General features: G+C 26.9%; 1 protein-coding gene across 1 annotated transcript; it reads right to left on the reverse strand.

The window, feature by feature from the left end:
• Window positions 1-1,671: 1,671 nt before the first annotated feature.
• Window positions 1,672-2,401, reverse strand: LOC122511952. Its single transcript, XM_043627527.1, has 2 exons — window positions 2,094-2,401; window positions 1,672-1,923 (listed from the first exon to the last, which is right to left on the reverse strand). The coding sequence occupies exons 1-2, from the start codon at window positions 2,398-2,400 to the stop codon at window positions 1,709-1,711; spliced, it is 522 nt and encodes a 173-aa protein (XP_043483462.1). The 5' UTR covers window position 2,401; the 3' UTR covers window positions 1,672-1,708.
• Between the last annotated feature and the right edge of the window lie 15,340 nt (window positions 2,402-17,741).

Genomic DNA, 17,741 nt, shown 5'->3' on the forward strand with positions numbered 1-17,741 from the left:
TAGTGGATCTCTTAGAGACAAAACCATGCTGATAAATGGATATATCACTTGCAACCCTGCTGTAAAGAATCTCGCAAATACACATTTCAAATATCTTCGAAAAGTTATTAATAATGGAAATTGGGCGATAATTTTCAACCTTATCTTTATCGCCTTTCTTATAGACAGGACAAATTTTGGTAGTTTTCCATACTTCTGGGAAAATACCACTAGACAAGGCCTGATTAAAAATAATCAATAATGGTTCAATTAAAACTTGCGAGAGCTTCTTCACAGCAAATGCTGGAATAAGGTCAACACCTGAAGTGCTTTTATTAGGTAATTTTGTTAAAGCCCTCTTGACAGATCCAAAATCAATTCTCAATGTATCTCCTAAAAATGTTTGAAAATTAGTTACAAGTGCAGCTGTAAGTAAAGAATTATTTGCATCATACACACTATTAAAAAATTCAGCAAAACCATTTACAATAGTAGACGGAGTATCTAGGATCATGTTCTCGCGAGTCATAATTCCAGGAATTCTAGATTCCCTCTTCAATCGATTTATGTGATTCCAAAACACAGACGGTGACAAAGTAATATTATCTTCCACATGCTTTATATAATCACAATAGGCAGAATTAATTCGCTCTTTAATACTACTACGAAACTTCCTATACAGATCTAGATAATATACACTACGAGTTGAAATATATTTCCTTCTATACTTTTCTTTCAATTTAATATCTCTGACAATATTAGAAGTGAACCAGGCAGGATAATTACTAAAAAGATCATTACTAAACTTCGGAGTAGATTCTGAAATTGCAGTGCATAATATTTCATAAAAAACAACACACAATTCATTAACATTGTTGCAATTATTCAGTACTGACCAATCAACATCAAAGAGTTGAACATACAATAAGTTCCAATTACAAAGTTTCCAGTTGAATCTATTAGAATTAGAATTGATTGGAATATTTTCTTTTCTTTTTGTGTGTAATAACTCGAAAGAAATAAGCAATGTTGGATGATGTTGATCTTCAAAAAAGATAGGATCAAGACATCTGTCAATAGATACATCGAAATTAACAAAAGCCAAGTCCAGAAGTCTGTTTAAAGAATTACAAAGAAAGTTAACTTGTTTCAGTTGTAGTGTTTGGGTAAAAGAATTTAGTAACAAAATTTTCTTATCTATTAGAGTGTTATAGTCACAATAAAGTTTATAATTAGGTATATTGAAGTCCCCAATGATAATAGTTTTGTGGGAAAATATTTGGTTGATACATAACAAAAAATTAAAAAATTCTTCATAGAAATCAACGGGTAATGCAGGTGGTATATAAACAACGATCAAAACCAAAATAATATCTTCAAAATAAATTTTTACACCAACAATATTAATCGTTTTTAAAAATATAAAATTATCAAAATCAATTTTTATACAAGAGAATTTAGTCTTAATTGCAACAAGTACACCACCGCCAGATCTACCCTCACGGTCATTTCTGAAAATATTAAACAAGTCCAGATTAAAAAATTCAGAGGAAGACAAATCAGGCTTTAACCAGGTTTCGGTGAATGTAATAATATCATAATTATAAATATCTGCTGATTTAATAAGAAAATTTAGTTTGGTATTTATACCTCTAATATTTTGATAATATAAATCTATACTTTTGGTGTTATTGTAATTAAGAGTGGGGTGTTGTTTCGGTAGACAAGTTTAAGATTCTTCTCTCCTTTTGAAACACGTTCCTCCAATTGCTTCCTGACCTCTTTGTATTGATTCTGCTGCATTGGAGTACGATCCGGAGTAAACGTGAGATTGGGAATCTTTGTTGATTTTTGAATGTCCTTGCGCATCTTGATAAAGTTCTTGAACACCTGAGTAGCAACTTGTTCCGTTTGAAATTTGATTTTCAAAGGACGGTGTAATACCTGTGTTTTTTTACCCAAACGAAAACAAATTATTTCACCAATGTCTAGATTTCCAATAAACATTTTAAAAAGATCAATAACTTTATCACTATCAGAATTCTGAGGTTTTTCAGTTGAAGAATTATCAGAGTTATTCTCAGGAAAATTAAATAAAATTAAGTTCTTCTTACGTGTTTCTCGTTGGGAAAACTCTGCCACACAAATGTCAGTTACTTTATTTACATTAATATCAGTAGAAGTGGTATCACTTAAGGTTTGAACTCGATTTTCAATTCCATTGATCCTATCCTCGACAACATCCATACGAGATTCCACAGAAGTAAATTTATGCGATATGTCATCAACCTTGTTAGATAAAGCGATAACAGAAGATTGAATTTCCTGAAAATCAGCCTTCATATCTGCTCTATGGTTTTTCAAAGCTAATGATATTTGAGAGCCAACAACCTGAGCAATAGTGGTTTGAAGATCAGTCATATTGACAGATATAACCCTTTGCTCATCAATAGGAGAATTCGACCTCGAACCACAACATTTTGAGAAACTGCCATCAGAGTTCTTTTTTAATTTCAGTGAGCACTCCTCATGAAAGATCGACTGACATCCAGTACACTTTACAGCAGAACCATCCCCTATGGGTTTTTTACATTTACCATGAGCACATATTTTTATTGCGAGGAAAGAGTCAGGTTTTTCCTTTAGACTGCTGGCCATGATCACAAGAGAAAAAAGTTACACTATAGTTAGAATTCAGTGGAGAGGAGAAAAATATAAGCAAAACATGCGATATGAAGAACACACAACGTATAGATCGTCTTATCTCTATACACAATTCACTCAAAGAGTGTTTCACACTGTATAATCCTCTATAGTTCAACCACGTGCATAACCACAAAAACTTTTAAACACTCATAAAATTCGTAAATATTAATCAAATTGCAAAATAATACAACAATAATAGACTATAAAATTCGGTAGTCTTTTTGATAATAATTTCACCAAAAACAAAATAAGATTTCACTTAGAAAACAATGAAAAACAAGAGAGCGATAAAAATGCGTGACTGTCTGCGCCAAAGACATGCAAGCGCAGTGAGGTAAATAGAAACAGTTGATTATTGCGATTTAATGATACCCATATTTTTTTCTTCGCCATATAATTGTTTCACGGAAGTGAAATAATAACTCAATACACAAGAAAACCGAAAGTATTCCAATTTAAAAGAAAAAACTTATGTTATTGGTGAAACTTAACAAATCTGTTTCTATTTACCCCAACTGACCCTATTCAAATTTGTTTACCTTTTTCTGAATAATATTTAACATTCCGTTAAATAATTTTTGAAATTCTTTCAGAAATAAATGAAAAAAATTTATAATTTTGATTAATTGTTAAACAAAATTTGGTTAAAAACTTTAATTTTTTTGTATTAAAATTGGAAAAAAGTTGCGTGATCTTGATTTGTCAATTATTATTATTACAAGATTATATTATTATATATTATTGTTTTTTAAAGAAAAGAAAATTGTTTAATTTCTCTTTCTCAATAACAATTTTTTGAAAATATTCAAATTTTTCTTTAAAAATAGAGAAAAAAGTTTGCTGATTTTCTATTTTATTTTATTTTCTATTTTTAAAGTAATAAACATTTTTTAGAATGATTAGAAAATAAAAATTAATATAATACAATGGGAGATATGCATTAAATTTAAAAAAGAAATTACAGAAAAAATTAGTTAATTGAGACAAAACATTTATTATCATAGAGTCAAAAAAACGCGTCAACCTTGAATTGAATTTCTTTAGATTTTTGGAACCGTCAAAACATTTATAAAAATCTGTAGTTTACAACGAACCAAAAACACTTTTATACTTTTTATACATTTTTTATAATAACAAATTTATGCATCATTTAAGAAAAAATTATTAACTCAAAACGGGTTTGCTAAAAATTAATGGGGATGTTTTTAGTAGTCAGGGAACCTAAATTATAAAGAATTTAATTATATGCTTTTTGTTTAAAAAATAACTTTTTTGGATTTTTGTCAAATATTAAAAAATTTCACAGCCTATTTAAGGAAAGAAATTATATTTTTTATATTCTTATATTCTTTGAACGAACATAAATTTAAAAGTAAACATAAAAAAAAATTTTGTGAAGAGGATGCAAAATTCACTATTTGATATTAATTAATATTGTTTATAACAATTTAAATAAAATATTTTTTAAACAAAAAGGACAAATATATTCTTCAAATAAATTTAAATTAAAAAAAAAATGTGAAAAAATTCTTTAGTGGAGAGGAATCAAAGCTAACTATTTGTTAATTAATATTGTTTATAACAATTAAAAGTGTAGTTTTTGTTAGGGGCGTTGTAAAAAATTCTTGGTCATTTTATAGAAATTATGAAAATTTTTTTCATCTATTTCTAAAAAAATCAAAATTTTATTAAAAATTATGTTTAAAAAATTAAGAAATTACTCAAATTTTAAAATTTTTTTTTAATAACCTTTAAAATTTTGTTAAATTATTTTAGACTTTTTTTTAGAAATAAATAAAAGAAAATATAAAAATTCGTTTTGTCAGACAGAATTTTTTAACAACACTTATTTTTTAAAATAGAAAAGAATGAAAAAATTTGCTTTGTTAAAAAAAAAATATTTTGGTTTTGTTAAAAAAATTGTGATAAATACATAGAAATTATGCAAAAAAATACAATACAAATATTGTTAAAACAATATGATTGGCAAAATTAATTACAAAATAGAAGTTTTTAAAAACAAGTTGATGATGATATATAAATAGTCCAAATTTAATTATTTTTTTCTTCGATTTTAAATAAAGAGAAAGAAATTATGCAAATTTTTCCATTAATTTCTGAAAGAAACTGAAATTAATTCATTTTTAGAAGTTTCAAAAATTAAATCTTATTAAAGAAATTCTTCAAATGAAATGAAATTTTGCTTTTTTACTAAAAAATTTGAATTGTTAATAGCCATGATTGTTAAATATTTATTAACATTAGAAAGAGAAACTACACGCGCGCTTTTTAGCTATGTAAAATTAATTATTATATAATTATAATAATCGTCGTATTCATTCTGTCCAGTCTGTTCACACCTGAAGTTAGTCATGGTTATTCTTTTGTTTTTTATTCGTTTTGATAGAAAATAGAAATAAAATATAAAATAACGATTTTTAAACAAAATTTATGCTTTTGTTTTTTATATGTTTAGATAGATAATATTACATTTCTTTATTTTGTTTTTATTTTTTTAATTTAATAATATTATTTTTATTTCTCAAATAATTCAAAAATATTTTTATTAATCTAAAAAAAATTATTAATATTATTATATTATTCATTATTTCCTTTGATTCTAAAAAATTAGCATTTTGTAACAAACATTTTAGAAAATTAACAAATGTAAATCCTGTAAAATATTTTCTTTTTTTAATATGAAAAACTTTATTACTTAACAAAATTTTGACTTCTTCCTGGACTCTAAAGAATATTCTGATTCTCTCTAAAAATGATTAGATACTCCAAAAAATGTTCCATTACATTTGTTTACGAATTTCTTTAATTCTAAAATTATTTGAAAACATCAATTACTTCTTTTCTAAATAACCCGTGTGGAAATTTTCTAATGGCCCTTTATTGGTTCTACCTAGATTTCCCCTTTATTAACTTGGTCACAAGAATAAATTATTTTTAATAATTTTTGAAAAAAGTTCTTTAAGAATTTTAAAATCCATTTGTTTACGAAATTTAAATTATTCAGAAATTCTTCAACTAAATACGAATTAAAAAAATAAATACTTCAAATAATTTCAGAAAAAAATTCAATTAAACTTTTTTTAAATAATTAATTCTACAGAATTGTTAGTTATAAGTATGAAAAATACAAATTTTTAAAGAATTTGATTTGGAACCATTTTAAAATTTAATTATTTCTTAAAATTCATGCTTTAATGCTTTTAATATTCAATTATTATGTAGAACTTTAACTGAAATTCATTTTGAAATAAATTTTTATTAGAGAATTCAATAATTTAAATGCAAAAATAAATAATTTATTGAATAATTAAAATTTCTTAAAATTTAAGTCTGATAAAGAATTTTATCAGAACATTTTTAAATTCATTTTTTGAAGGCACAAATATGAAATTTTATGCAAAGTTAGCAAAGCAGTGATATATTTTGTAAATTTCAATTTTTAACGAAATTTTTAAAAATTTTTAAATTATTTTTTGTGATTAAGTAGTTAAGTGATTAAGTACCAGTTTTTATTGTTAATAGGCATTATTATTAATTATCTATTAATACTAGGAGAAACTACACGCGCCTTTTTTTAGCTGTCACCTGTAATAATTTCAAAAGATAACATTTTTGTAATTTTTCATAAATTTTTCGAAGAATTTTTTATTGAAATTTTGTAAAGATAATCGAATTTTTTTTTAATAATGATAATAATAATAATAAATTAAATACTTTGTTTGGCAGGCGTGACATTTACTACTTATTTATATTATTTATAAAAAAATTTTAAATACAAATTTCATAAAATTCAATTATTTTTTAAATTTTTAAATAAAAAATTATTCCAAAATAATTAATAAAAAATAATTTTTTCTCGATAGTTTTTCAAAAATTAAATTATTTAAGAAAATTAATTTTAAATCTGTAAAGTCTAATTATTGTTAAAAACAGGAAGAGTTTGAAATATATGAAATCTTTTTAAGAATAACATTCAGAATTTTCTTATGAATTCTTAAAATTGAATATTATTTCAGCACTTTTGACAAAATTTTCTGACTTTTTCCTAATTTCCCTGAATAAATTTAGAAAAATAGTGATTGACAAATCGAAAAAGGGTGAATCCACGGAACCGTGCGATTTAAACATAAAAATATAAATATTTTTAAATTACAAGCACACTTTTTATTTTTAGATATATATGTTCGAAATTTATTCAAGAACAAAACTTTCTGTGCGTGAATCATTTTTATTTACTGCTGAAAGCATTGTAATTAAAAAAGTATATTGAAATTTTGATTGGCAAGATGTCATTTTTGAACTGAAAAAACAAATGAAGACAACTGAAATATGTATAATAATCAATTATATTCTAGTCGATTTTTCTAAGTAGAAAGTTTTTACAAATGTTTTTACCTATTTTTATTTATTTCTTATAATTTACTTTAATAGGAATGATTGTTTATTTGTATATTTATTTTATATTTTTTTTACGAGTTTTAAAGTGCAAACAAAAAAATTATAACGTATTTAACAATTCAAAATCTTTATTTTCATAAAATATTCTTAACATTTTACTTTTTAAAACTTTTGTAAATTGAAAATCAAAAAGATTATTTGCTTACCATTGTGAAAAATATTTTCTAACCCGTATTTCTAGAAATTGACATTTCTGAATATAAACAAACATATCGACCTTCCAATAATTGAAAACTGATATATTCACACTTATGAGATCGAGTCTTTTAAAGATGAAAATTTCACAACATTTTTATATTTAACATTTTTAAAATGTTTTAATTGGAATACATATTTAGCATTTAGAATCATGAATATTTATAATAATATCTACCGTTCACACAAAGTTTCAACTGATTATTTTTTAAGCTATAAGTGTGCCATTAAAAAAGTATAAATTTATAATCATTCACGTTTGAAGGTGTAGACATAATTATTGTTTTATTATCTTTTATTTTTAAAGGCACACGGTTAAGTAAGGTCTAAATTTATTTATTTTTTCAAAAGGAATAAGCTCATTCAAAAAAAATTAGAATTGCATTACCGCTGAAAGCACAAAATAAAGAAAACCTTGGACTTCCTGTTACTGAAAAATAGGAGTAACATTGCTTGAATTGCTGCCATTTAGTTTTAATAAAGGAGAACATATTTCTTTCGATATGGAATAGATTTTAGAATATTAGAAGAATTATTTACAACTTTTCTTGGACGATTTTAATTTACGCTGAAAAAGTTATACACGTTTAAGTCGAAAAGAAGCCCAAAGTAACAAATCAAATTTAATTTTTTAAGAACACATATGACTTTTTATTTAACATGAAGATTATACAAATTATGGTTTTATTTGACTATTCTGTTATATATGTTATCTAAGAGACATTGACATTAAAAAAAATTATATAATGTTAAAAAAAATTGTTTAAATGAGGAGTAACATGAAATCACACGGTTCCGTGGATTCGCCCAAAACTGTATAATTTCGATCTGTCAGGCAAAGTGTTTTTAAAAAGAAAAAACAAAAGCATACACAAAAACTAACTTCAAACTGCGGACAGAATGAATGAATGAATGAAAATACGAAGATTATTATATGTAATAATTGTGCAATATGAATTATGTCAATATTAGTGGATATGATTATGTGATTTTTAGAAGAAAAAAAAATATATTTTTAAATAAAATAAATAATAAAGTCTAGATTATATGGACGCAGAATAGAAAATGCTTTAATAGAATCATCAAAATCAATGGCATGTAACCTGAATGAAACTTTTAATTTTGAAATAGAAACTGAAAATTCTGAAGATATTTTATGGGCTGAAAGTTATAAAAAATTGATAGAAGAATTGTAGAAAAAAATTTAAATAGCTGAAAATGTTGCAGACAAAATAAAAAGTTTGAGTTTAGTTCCGAAATTTGGGTCAATAGAAGAATTTAATGTTACTCAGTATGTATCTGAAAGGCCAGAAAATTAACAGTATCGCTGGGAATATTGCCAGAAGTTACTCACAAAAGTCGGGTAGGTATAGGTGAATGTTTAAAAAAAGAAGTGATTGATTTTTACCAAAGGAATAAATACAGTACACTGAGGAAAAAAACATGACTGGGTACTATCTACTAGAAATAAATTTGGCGAAAAAGAAAATAAACAGAAACGGTTGGTATTATTTACGATAAAAGAATTATTTTAAATTTTAAAAGACGAAATGCCAAATGCAAAATTAAGATTTTCAAATTTTGCCGAGGTTAGGCCAAAATGGTGTGTTGCAGCTGGTCCTAAAAGCTCTCATAATGTATGTGTGTGCGTGAAGCATGAAATTCCTCCACTGAAAAATAAAGAGTTTAGTTAGTTGTTGGTGACAACTAATTACTAAAAGTAGTGCTATTGATTGTGAAAGTCACTTTACCTGAAATTCGTCCAAATTGTTGTATTTTATGTCACTGTATCCGATATTAAAAGATGGAAAATGCGAATTTATTGTTGTCCTGATAGAATCCATTATTGAACTCGTTTGCAAAATCGTCAATGATGAACACTATCTGCTGCTATCTTGATTCTTCATTTAATAACTTCCAGGAAATAGTTTTAATTGTCAACCCATTAAAGTAGTTACATGTTGAACACACTTCTAATATTTCACACCAAGCAATAAAACACACCAAGTATATATCAGTAAATTTCATTGTGCAGACACATCATACTCCACTTTTAGAAATTAACAGTAATTGTGTTAATGATGATTGGATAAGTTCCGTAAGAGATGAAATTTCTTCAGGGGCTCGCAAACTAATTTCGAGAATTACTGAATAGAAATAACTTGAATATGCAATGCATGCAATTAAGAGTGAGCCAAAAATTATTCGTTCTGTTAAATTATCAGGTACTTCAGGACTGAACATTCCGATTACAATTTGACTGATGTTTAACGTTTGCCATGTACTTCTTCTAAAATTTAATAGGTATGCCGTCAGTCGTATGATTCCAATCATACCAATTGTCGCCAAGACCATGTACCAAAGTTCTATTGAAACTACAATATCATTAGTAGGTTTTACTTCTTTGGGAATAACCGATTGAACATTAAAAAGTTTAAGAATTCTAATATTGAAATAAAAACTACAATTCTCACAATTAATAATAGAATGATATTGTAGCCAAATCTCTGGATTTATTTTAATAAATTCATATTCGAATTTTGAAGTGACTTCTTCTAGATCCGTATAATTTTTGTCAGAATTTGTTCTACCTAGAGGATGTAACAACGTTATTAGATCAGGTTTAAAATTCATATCATGTGATAAAATGTTTAGAAATTTCGTTGCAAGTTTAAATATGTATTTGGATGAATCATTGGCTGGTTGGCAGGAAAAGTTCAATTTGTAACCATTCATATCAAGAAGCTTATTTGGAAACCATTGAAATTCTGATGATTCAACTTCAGAGGTTAATTTCTTGAAAAATGGGTTTAATTGACTAAACACTGGTAACACTGGAGAACTTGGTTCTATTCTTGTTTGTAATTGTTGACTGTTATATGATAACAACGTAATGTCCAAATACCCCATTTGCCAAAAATAGTGCAAAACATCGTTGATGTCACCTTGAGTCGTTATCAAAGAGTTTAACACCAGACATTTTGGTTTTGATGATCCCATTAAAAAGTCGTTTAATATCAAGAATTGGTCAAATTGGTAAAAGGTAATCGCATCTTTTAATTGTAGAATAAAAAGTGTAGTACTTCTTGATCCTCTAAGTAACTTTACGTGCAATTCGTTAAGATTTTTGTCTTTTATTTGATTGTATCGGATACTAAAAGATGGGAAATGCGAATTTACCGTTTTTATTAGAGAATCCATTATTGGATCCGTATTGTTTACTGAATCGTCCAAGATAAACACTACCTGATGCAATTTAGATTCTCCGTTCAGATACTTAATCAATCCATCAAAGTAATTACTTGTTGAAGATAATGTTAATATTTCTTTCCAAAAAATAAAACTTAAAAAGTAAATGCCAGTAAACTTCATTGTAAAGAAACACCTCACTTCACTTTTAGAAATGAACTGAAAGTATTGATATTAAAGTATATTTTTATTCTTCTTATTGGTTTTGGGAAAGAACTTATGGTTGACATATTTAATAGAATATTTGTTTTTGAGGTATGTTAATAAATATAAATGTGAAGCATACTTCAGGATAATTTTCTCTGATTATAATTTTGAGATTTTTTTGTCATTGTTTGTAAGGTGGTTGTTATGGTTATCAACATAAGTGTATGTTAAAAAATATTAATAGTTTTTTAATAATTATTATGATAGGTTTGTACTTTGTCGATATTGTGAATTGTTATAAAATAACGAAGTGAGCGAAGGTATCGATGTTTGGTTTTTTAAAATCGATTAAGTAGATTTCGAGAAAAGTGTCTCCCCGTTTTTAAAATTGTGTTTTAGAGAAAAACGCCTTCAAAGTTTTCGTAACGTATGTATTATAAAGTGAGTTATGAAACGGTTATACAAATTTTTATAACTTTTTTTGCATATTTTTTCAAAAATGTTGTAGGACAGTATGTTTATGATACTAAGAAACATTTTAAAGTAAAAAAAGAAAAATCGATTTTTTTGAAATTCTTGACCAGAAAATCCCCTTCAATTTACATGTTGACTTGTTGACACATTGCTAATATATTTCACACCAAACAATAAAACACACAAAGTATATGTCAGTAAATATCATTGTGCAGTCAACCATATTCCACTTTTACAAATTAACAGTCATTGTTAGTATTGAAATGTTTTTTATCTGCTCCTTATTTGTTTTGAAAAAGAACTTATGTCCGATTTGACGTAATTCATTTCGGTTTCGACATTGTTAATACATTTAAGTGTGAAGCACACTTGAGAAAAATTTTTCTCCAAAATAATTATGTAACTTTTTTATGTCTGTTTGTAAGGTGATTTCTATGATTTTTAACATTATAAGTTTTTAATTCTAATAATAACTTTTATTGTCGATTTTGCAAAATGCATAAGAAACAAGCTCAATTTGCGACATGTGTTAATAAAACTCTTTAAAGGACGAAAGAAAATTATAAGGAAGATTTATTAACAAACAATTTATCATTAAGTGGCTTGCAAGAACTATGCGTTTTCAATTATGTTAAATATTCCGAATTTATTAAAAGACTAGGTCCTGTGATTCATCTTTGGTCTATGAGATTTAAGTCTAAACATAGAGAAGAAAAATTTACTTCAAATATGGTTTTAACTCGTGCAAATATTTGTAAAACAATTGCAATTAAGCATCAATTAATCGTTTATATACTGTTGGTGTAAAAGAATTAAGTTTGGAAACTTTATAAATACCAATAACTTTTGAACCTAACAATTATGTTATTACTGAGAATGTCAGTATTTATAATACGAAATATAAAGTAAAATAATTATCACTACTTCTGTAGGTGATAAACATTTTTAATTTTCAAAGATTAAACAAATTTTAATTTTTGTCTGAAGCAAATGACATTGTGTTTCTCTGCAAAGAGTATAAGACTAGAGATTAAAAAAAATTTCGATTAGAAAGTAATCTTTTAATAATTTAATATTTGTAAAACAATCGTCTTGCTTTTGAAACTTATGTAAAAGGAAAAACATACATTGTTACTCATTACGAATAAGACTAACTCAAACCCTTTGTAATTTTATTTAAAACTTGCAATGAAAATAGATTAAATAAAATATATTTTGAAGAAAATGTAAAATTCTCTTTAGAAACCGATATTGTTAAAAAATCACCATCAAATGTTGACATTATGAAGAACCGCTGAGTAAAAAACAAAAATTAAATACAACTATTAATGAGGGATTGATAGAACCTGACAGTGAAACTGCAAAAAATTGTTAAGAAATAAATGTAAATTCTGAAAAAAATTTAAAAGTACAAGTTTTGAAAGATCACTCATTTAATGAAAATGGAGAACACTCTTTGTCAATATAAGTGTCAAAATGATTCAAATATTCTGTAAGTTCATTTATTTATCTTAAAATTATGCTAAAGGTCCGTCCATATATTACGTAACGCTAATTTTTGAAAATTTTGACCCCCCATGTAACACACTGTTACATACATTAGCGCCATTTTTTTTGCTTATCGCACCAATAGCTTGACCCCCCTCCTCACAAAAAGTGTTCCGCAATATATGGACGATTCCTTATTAAAATTGATTCTTAGTTTCAAAAACTTATGAGGGGCCGTTTATAAACTACGTAACACTATTTTGCCTAATTTTTCCACCCCCCCTACCCACGTCACAAATTTTACATGCTTTAGCGCCATTTTTTCTACAGAACGTCACAAAAAATGAATTCCACCCCCCCTCTAAGGCGTGACGTAGTTTATCGACGGCCCCTGACATGTTTTACATATCATACATTTTCGTAAGGGATTATCAGGGGAAGTTTTTAAAAAAAATGTGAAGGTCACAAAAAAGTGGCCAGTATCGTGGTATTACTATTCTTTTAATCTAAACACTCTCTGTTGTAATTATTACGATTTTTTTGAAGATTACATTAGAAACAAATTATCTGCCCAAAGAAAATAATTATTTTGCAGAGTTGTCGTAGTTAGGTTAGTTTAAATGTCAAATGTCAGCTCCGTGGGGTCACATAAAATGTCAGTTCCGTGGCACCTGTGGCGTACAGTGTGAAGGTGCAAATTTATGGATCAACAGTTGCTACAACAACACATATTATAAAAGAGGACAGACATAGTTGTGTCCTTTTATATTTCTGTGCTTCGGCAACCGTTGACTCATTAAAAAACACCTTAATATTTGAAAAAACACGCCTTTACTTTTAGTGCTTAATTTAAATGTCTTTATGTCAACCAAGAAGAGGCACATTATTACTGTTGATCGTAACGCTCTTATTGGTGAATAATTTTCTGAAATTAGTTTTATGCGCTAATTTCATAATGTTATGTAAATGAAATTCTCTGTTTTTTTTCTCTGGTTTTTTTGCTGGGGCTATTTTGTGCATCAAAGTGCTTTTTTTAACTCAATGATTTATTCAAATTTAGAATTAAAAGAAAATCAATTTTTGACATATGTTATGGACTTCCTTCTGAAGGTTTCCTATGAGTTAGGCAATGAAATAAATTTTTTTGTCGGAGTTGTAGTCATTAAAAGTTGTGCACAAAATAGACCCCGGGATGGGGCTACATTGTGCATCGAACTTTGTGTTTTTATAATGTTACGTAAACATTTTTTTGATCCTTTCTCCTTCATTAAATCTTTTGTGTAGATATTTCAGAGTAAATTAAAAAAGAATGAGATATTTAAAAAAATTTGTAAATATTATACAACAAAATGTAAAATAAAACACTAAGATTTTGCTAAAATCATGATTTATTAAAAATTAACAACCTTTCTTTAAATTTTATATTACTCAGAAAATAAATAACACTTTTTCTTTTTAAATATGCATTTTACAATTATACATTATGACAATTATAAAACTATCATTTAAACACATGTAAATAACTTTGAATCATCATTTCAATAGGAGCTTTTTTAAACGTTTGAATATGATATTTTTTAAAATCTTGAAATTAATATTTTAAGGTTAAATGAATAACAATTTAATATTTAATAAACTTTTACAGTTATTTTAAGAGAAACGAGAGAAATAGTTTTAAAACTAATTTGAAAAACTTATAAATATTAATTAAATTTAATTCTTTACCGTTATGTTGCTCACCGGTTGAAGTTTTAATCGTTTTAAGGATTTTAATTAACTTATTTATGGTTTTTTGACAAAGAAGTTCTTTTTAATAATTTTATTTATTAAACACCTCGCGTACATAAAATAGCCCCAGTTGACGGCAGTATAATTCAATGCATAGGGTGGTCAGTTCCGTGGCAGCCAATTTTCGAAAATTTTTTTATAATTATAGCTGTAGTAAAACCGTTCAAATTACAACTATATTATGCCCTAATGATGAGGAAAAGTGATGTTTAACATTAAAAAAACAAAAATTTTTTTTTAACTGATCTTGAAATTGCACAGTTACGTGAAAATCACCCAAATGTAATATCGTCGACTTACAAATTCAGACTGTTATACTGACATACAGCTCTAAATATAACTTTTTAGAATAGTCGGGGTAATTTTGTGAGATTTTGTTTTTATCACAGAAAGATTTAAAAATAAAATGGGCCGATTCACATTCCTTCATCATATGATTAAAAGTTGTATTGACTACGCCGTACAGGAGATGAAGTTCTGGCGGTGGAATTATTTCCAAAAATGGTTTATTCAAATCGTCATTGGAAATTAAAGGCGGGTGAATACAATTGTAGAACTTTTTACATAATGCCTACCAAAATATTAGTTAACCTTAAGTCAGTAGCAATAGTAGCGCTAAATGAGTTGATGTTACTTAGATTGCAATCAGATTTGATGGCTAGCATATCTTCAGTAGAGAGTTTTACTTTTTTGATGTCTGTTCAATAATATCTTTACCTACTGTCACATGAAGAGGTCTGCCATTTGTCTGGGAAAGTTACAAACTTAAGAATGAGCCTGTAGAATTGCTCTCCAAACACTCGTTTATTTTGTGTCTTATTATAGTTGCAACTACCTGACTTTGTACTTTCGAAGACGATTGTAACAAACAATCGGCTATATTCGAAACCCCGCGATGAAATGTTACATTTGTGAGGTAATCCTTGTTCAATAAAAAAACAAAAATGACAGCGCTTTTCAGGAAGATTTTTTGGCAATGATTGTTTTAGAATAAAAAAAAGTAAGATGAATTTAAAACAGGAAATTTCTATTTCCATTATCATAAATCTTCCCATTGGGTAGTAGGCACTTCTCATAGATGTGTTTGGACTTGCTTCAACTCATCTTTAAATTCTCTAAGTTCAGCTTGTAGTTGTACACACAACTCATAGCCTTCGTCTTTCTTATAGTTTTTATAGAATTCTAAATTATTTTATAAATTATGAAATATTTTTAAATCCTATTCGCAAAGATTTATTTGTCCCATGTTGGGCGCCAACTGTAACAAACTTATATTTTATTAAAAAAACTAATAAGATATTTATTTCGATGTAAATTAAAATAGAGTCAAAATCTTTCAGTTGTGACAATAAAATTTATTTAGCGGTGTGTATACCGAATAACAATATACAATATAAAAATCGCGATTTCCCAAAAAATATAAAATACTCACACACTAGCATGCAGATACACACATTCGTTTGTTCTACTATTTTTACATATATGTATAGATTTTAATGGGGACGAAGTTAGAACTTTGCACAGGATATAAAACGTAGAGTGAATCAAGGACCAAAACTAAAATAATAATTATAGCGACATACCGCAGCGTCGTACAGTGGGAAAAAATGCACACTTCTGGACAAAATTCTGATGACAAATTAAATCTTAACTCCTTAACTGTTTGAGGAAAATACAACATGATTGGCCCAAAATGCCCAGCGGAATCTGATACTTATTCAAATAGTATAATATATTTAAATTATAACTAATTATTCAATTATTGTAAAAAATATCATCAATGGCCCTTATAATGTCTTATAATATTGATATAAAGAAAAATATCTATCAATTTATATACAAATTATATTTATTTTGAGTAAAAATGAACACGACCCATGGGTGGGTCGGAAACAGTTATGGCCAAACTTTTTCAGGACCCACCCGTAGGTCGGAATCACTTTTTTGATCATTTGCAACATAATTTCAGGAAATCATTTAAATCCTATTCAAAATACATTCTACAATGACTAACGACATCAATAAATATATATAGGGTACATTTTTAGGTCACTTATGATCATTTTTATGACTCCTAGGCGCCATAAAAAAGCTAAAAAAAGCTCCCTATATACATATTTGTAGATGTAGTAAATCTTTGTAGACTGAATTTTGCATAGGATTTAAATGATTTCTTGAAATTATTTTGCAAATGATAAAAAAAGTGGTAATTAAGGTTTATAGCGCAAACCTTCCTGAGGCTTTTAAAAAATAAACTTTCAAATCCGTTAAGATTTGACTTGTCAGCAAAATTTTGTATAGAAGAATGCATTTTTTCCCATTGTGCGTCGATTTTAAGAATGTTAAAATTAATTTGGCTTCAAATTGTCACAGGAAAAGTTTATTTTGAGATCCAAGAAATAGGCAGAATGGGCCAAGTCCCAATTAATAATCTGCAGTAAAATATTCTTTTGTTGAGATCTTCAATATAATTATGTAGAAAATAAAATCGGTTCCAGTCAAATGACATTTGTTGAATGCCAAAAAGATGTGATGTCTCCTCACACGATGCTTATAATATATTACACCAACCGCTACAAGATTAAATTGATTTTTTAGTGTAATCATTTACTATATAACCATTAATTACAATTCCATTTCTATTTTTTTTTAAATTACCTCTATCGAGCGTAGTGAAATTTTTGAAGCAAATAAAATCCACCAAATTCAATATCATCTTCACAAGTGGAAAAAGTGTTTAAATCCAGACATCTTGGTCTTGATGATCCGACCAAAAAGTTATAATTTTAAAATTCTTCTGTGGAAATCTCATTCCTCCGCTAAAAAGTAGAAAGTTCAGTTAGTTCTTGGTGACAGCTAGTCATCAAAAGTAGTGCTTTTGGTTGTGAAAGAAACTTTACCTGTAATTCATCAACATTGTTGTATTTCATTTCACTGTATCCGATACGAAAAGATGGAAAATGCGAATTTAATGTTATTCTGAAAGAATCCTTTATTGGATTCCTTTATGAAATCGTCGATAATGAACACTACCTGATGCAATTCAGATTCTTCGTCAAATAACTTCCAGGAAATAGTTTTAATTGTCAATCCATTAAAGTAGTTACTTGTTGAACACACTGCTAATATTTCACACAAAGTATATGTCAGTAAATTTCATTGTGCAGACACACCATACTCCACTTTTAGAAATTAACAGTCATTGTTAGTATTGAAATATTTTTTATGCTCCTTCT

Source organism: Leptopilina heterotoma, unplaced genomic scaffold (assembly GCF_015476425.1).
Source record: "Leptopilina heterotoma isolate Lh14 unplaced genomic scaffold, ASM1547642v1 Lhet_91, whole genome shotgun sequence".
NCBI lineage: Eukaryota > Metazoa > Arthropoda > Insecta > Hymenoptera > Figitidae > Leptopilina > Leptopilina heterotoma.